Source organism: Alligator sinensis, unplaced genomic scaffold (genome assembly GCF_000455745.1).
Source record: "Alligator sinensis unplaced genomic scaffold, ASM45574v1 scaffold16_1, whole genome shotgun sequence".
NCBI classification, from domain to species: Eukaryota; Metazoa; Chordata; order Crocodylia; family Alligatoridae; genus Alligator; species Alligator sinensis.
This window is the reverse complement of record NW_005842045.1, coordinates 2,451,748-2,455,429: the sequence shown is the minus strand read 5'-3', so window position 1 is coordinate 2,455,429 and position 3,682 is coordinate 2,451,748. Positions and strand designations below refer to the sequence as shown.

Here is a 3,682-nt window from a genome sequence, read left to right as displayed (position 1 = left end):
TGGACTGACCATAACACAACTCATCTGGTCCTCAAAGCAAGAAGGACTGTTTTAGGATGGTGAGCATGTCATTCAGTTCAGGATCTGTAAAATGTGTCCAGTGGTATTGCTTGATTAAACTTTTATAAGGACAAACAAAACTGGCATATCTGGAAGTGAAATGTAAACATGATGTTAGTGTTCCCCAGCTAGTATTTCATGGCTGCAAGAAGTTGACAGCCACTCTATAAAGGTTAAACATGAATGCTTTGGCCTGTCAGTAAAATTAAGTCTGCTAAGGACTATGTGGCACTCTAAAAGACATGAGTTTATCTGTGTGAATAAACAAACTGTACAGTTCAATACAATTATGCTTGCAGAATCATTTAAAGTATTAAAAATGTGGTGCAGCATAATAAATGCAGATGGAGCTATCTAATTCACCAAAGTGTCTGAATATATTTGGGTGCTTTGGATTGCTGACATGGTGATGTCTGGAAAGTTAAATTTGAGAAACTGTGCTTTGATTTCAAAACATGAACAGATAATAAGGAAGGACATGTAATAGGGATAACTGGGATATAAATTCAAGTAAGGCATTTTTAGTCTTTAATTTAGACAATGCCAGATTCTAAAATTTGCTTTGCCCAAACACTGACATAATTTTATTAGTATTTTTCTTTTTTTTATTCAAGTCATCACATCTTTAGTTAGTTATAAGTATTGAACAACATTGTAGTTAATACAAAGTAAGACTGTAACTGTGTGTATTATGTCATCATTGTTCTTGAAGAGATTGCTCTTGTATGATACCACGTAATAAAAACCTTAAACCCTAATCGCGCCTACTTAAAATATGCTCTGATGAATGGCTAATTTCCAGTGTTGTTTGTTGGTTGCAGGGAACATTCCCCAAAGGTTTACCTTTCAGCCACTATATTTGCTTCTTAGAAAACTCTGAATAACTTGTGATTCTAAATACAACTTTAAGCAAACAACATTTTAGTGCAATGTTATGTAACAGCAGAATTATCAGTATACAAAGAAAAAAAGAAAAAGAAGAAGGATGTAAGGCAACTCTTGGCAGGTATTGTGCTCTTCCCCCCCCCCCGCCTTTTTTTTTTAACATTTGTAAGTAGTGGGAATGAACATTGCAAGTGAACACACTGCTCTGTAAGCTCTCATTTTTAATGCATTTTGAAAACTTGTAACTTATAATTTGAGAATGTGTGGGAGACTTAGTAAAAGTTGTCAGATCCGTGGAGGATCAAATCTCATGTCATTACAAAGCCCTGTATAAATTGGCATTTATAGCTCATCCTTGCCATGCAGTTCAAAACACTTACATTGTAATGCTCAAATATCCTTGATAGAAATTTTAAACTTTTTTTTTTTTACCTTTTTAAAAATTATCCTTACATCCTTGTAACTGTTAACTCATTTCTATAGATATAGCTTTATATATGAAAATCTTTATATAGATAAATTATTCTGTTTTAAAAATATTCTTGGATACAAAGTTGTGCAGGTGCAAAATTTGAAAAATATACTGTTCTAAGGAATAAGTAGTCATTAAATTGTGCTATTCTAGTGTGTATATTTTTATGCTGGAATTATATTTTTATTTTTACATTCTGCCCCTTTGCTTTTTCATCATATCAATGCCACATTTCTATTATACCCCTTGCTTCTAGTGCCTTTTTCCAACATGTCAAGCTTTACCTCAGATCTCACTGTAAGTATTGAACTAGTTACACATTCATCTTTGTCAGCTACCTATTTCCATAAACTGTTGTAGACACAAAATCATCTCTCCCTTTGCCTTATAAACACAGTTGTTTCTATTAAGTGAATAACAAATGACTGTGGGTGAAATCCTGGCCCCACTGAAATCAATTGCCAAGCTCCCATTGACTTTAGGCACTTTTACCTTGTGCAGGTTCTGCTCTTCTAGTCTTAAGGTAAAATGGAGCTCTGCCAAAAGTAGGATATACATGTATATACAGCAATTACTGAATCAGTTAACATATAAAAGATATGGCAAAGCAAGCTAAATAAAAGTGCTCTCATTGATAACTTCTACATATAAAACTACTTGCAGAGCTACAGAATTCTGCAGTAAGGAGAAGTAATCCAATTATTTCTTGACTACTTTTCATGTGCTTCCCTGATTTAACTTAAAGCCAACTGATCAGCCTCCCTCTTTTGGTCAGGTTGTCTTCATGATAGTCTGCAATTGCAGCTAGCTGCAGGAACTCTTAACTAATAACCCCACCCGCTTGGTTTAGGAGGTGAATTGGAACTGAGCACCTTGCAGGTTGCCTGTATAGCTGACTTTTTGTTCACTCTGCATTCCAACACTGTGCAAGAAATTAGCACTGCATAGGAAACAACGCACAAAACAATCAGTATCACCATATATGGAATACGTGTAGGAGAAATATACACTGGTTATTCACTTAACTAAAACCACTGTATTTTGGAACACAAAAGAAGGCTCAGATTTTTTTATGCTGTTTGGTCTATCTGGAGAACAGCAGCTTGGGTTGATTCTTCATCAGACTGTTCTGTTTCTCCACTGGTTGGTTTGTTTCTCTCATCATACTGTCTCTGGCTAGAAAATTCTGGTGCTGTTCCATACTCATCATCATCTTCAACAATTGAAAGCTCAATGGTGTTGCTTATCCTTTTGCTCCCTCCTTCCTCCCTGGGTTCCTTCTCAAAGGAATCGACTATTGCTTTGTCCTCCTCTGTTATAGAAGTGGTAGGTGTCAACTCTGAGTATGCCTCAGTGAATGAGGTCTCCTCATCATTCACAGCTTGATCACTGCTTGTAGTTTCTGGTGGTTTCTCCTCATTTTCAGCAGGGGTCTCTCCTTCACGGACTTTCTTCACGTTGAATGTGAGGGGGGACACTTTGAAAGAGGAACTCTTTGAAGTGGATTTCTGGTGATGTGGAGTAAGTGATTTCTTAATCTTCTCTCTCCGCTCAGCAGAAACTATCTTTGTGCCGATCTTGTTCATCTTTTTCTCAATGTTTTGGCGGGAAAATGCTTTCTTGAGACTGTCCACTTTCTTGAGGCTTGATCTTTTTATTTTCTCAGCTCTGGATTCTCCCTTTTCATCTGCACTGTCGTCCAGACCATTTTCATCATGAGGCATTTCATCATCTGATGACAGCTCCACTGTATGCAAGGTTTCTTCCAGAGTCTTGTTCTCATCTTCAAGTTCTTCCTTCCCTTCTGTGATACTGGGAACAGGTTCTTTTGCAAAAACACTGGCAGGAATCTCATTTTCCTCCTGAAAGAATTGACAACTTTTAAGTTGCACAGTGCATGGCTCACAACTTTGATAAACAAAACACAGAGCTGAAAAATTATATTTGCCCCCTCCCACTTCCCTTTCCTCCCCGGAAATGAAGGAAAAAGTATTTTTTTGTTTTGGTATATTTAACCAGTAACAAACCACTCAAAACGCTGTGAAGCATTCGAATGTATAGCTTGGCAGAAGGCAGAGCAGAGCGTGATTGTACGGTATGTGGTGCTGCAAACATGCTTGCGGTGCCACATACTGCACAGTCCGGTGTTCTCCATGCTGCAAGGGCGCACTGCCTGAGGATGCATTACACTGGGTTTTTTTTCCATGTTTTATTTTTTTGAGTCCTGGATATTCAGGGGTAAAAAAGTGGGGGGTGGGGGGGGGG

At 37.6% G+C, this 3,682-nt stretch overlaps 1 protein-coding gene across 1 annotated transcript in view; it reads right to left on the bottom strand.

Annotated features, from left to right (window-relative positions):
* Nucleotides 1–647: 647 nt before the first annotated feature.
* CAVIN2 (caveolae associated protein 2) overlaps nt 648–3,682 on the bottom strand; it is a 12,633-nt gene continuing 9,598 nt past the window's right edge. Inside the window, exon 2 of the mRNA XM_006022792.3 lies at nt 648–3,279. Coding sequence (XP_006022854.1) covers nt 2,488–3,279 — 792 coding nt within the window. The 3' untranslated portion in view covers nt 648–2,487. The remainder of the gene's footprint in view (nt 3,280–3,682) is intronic.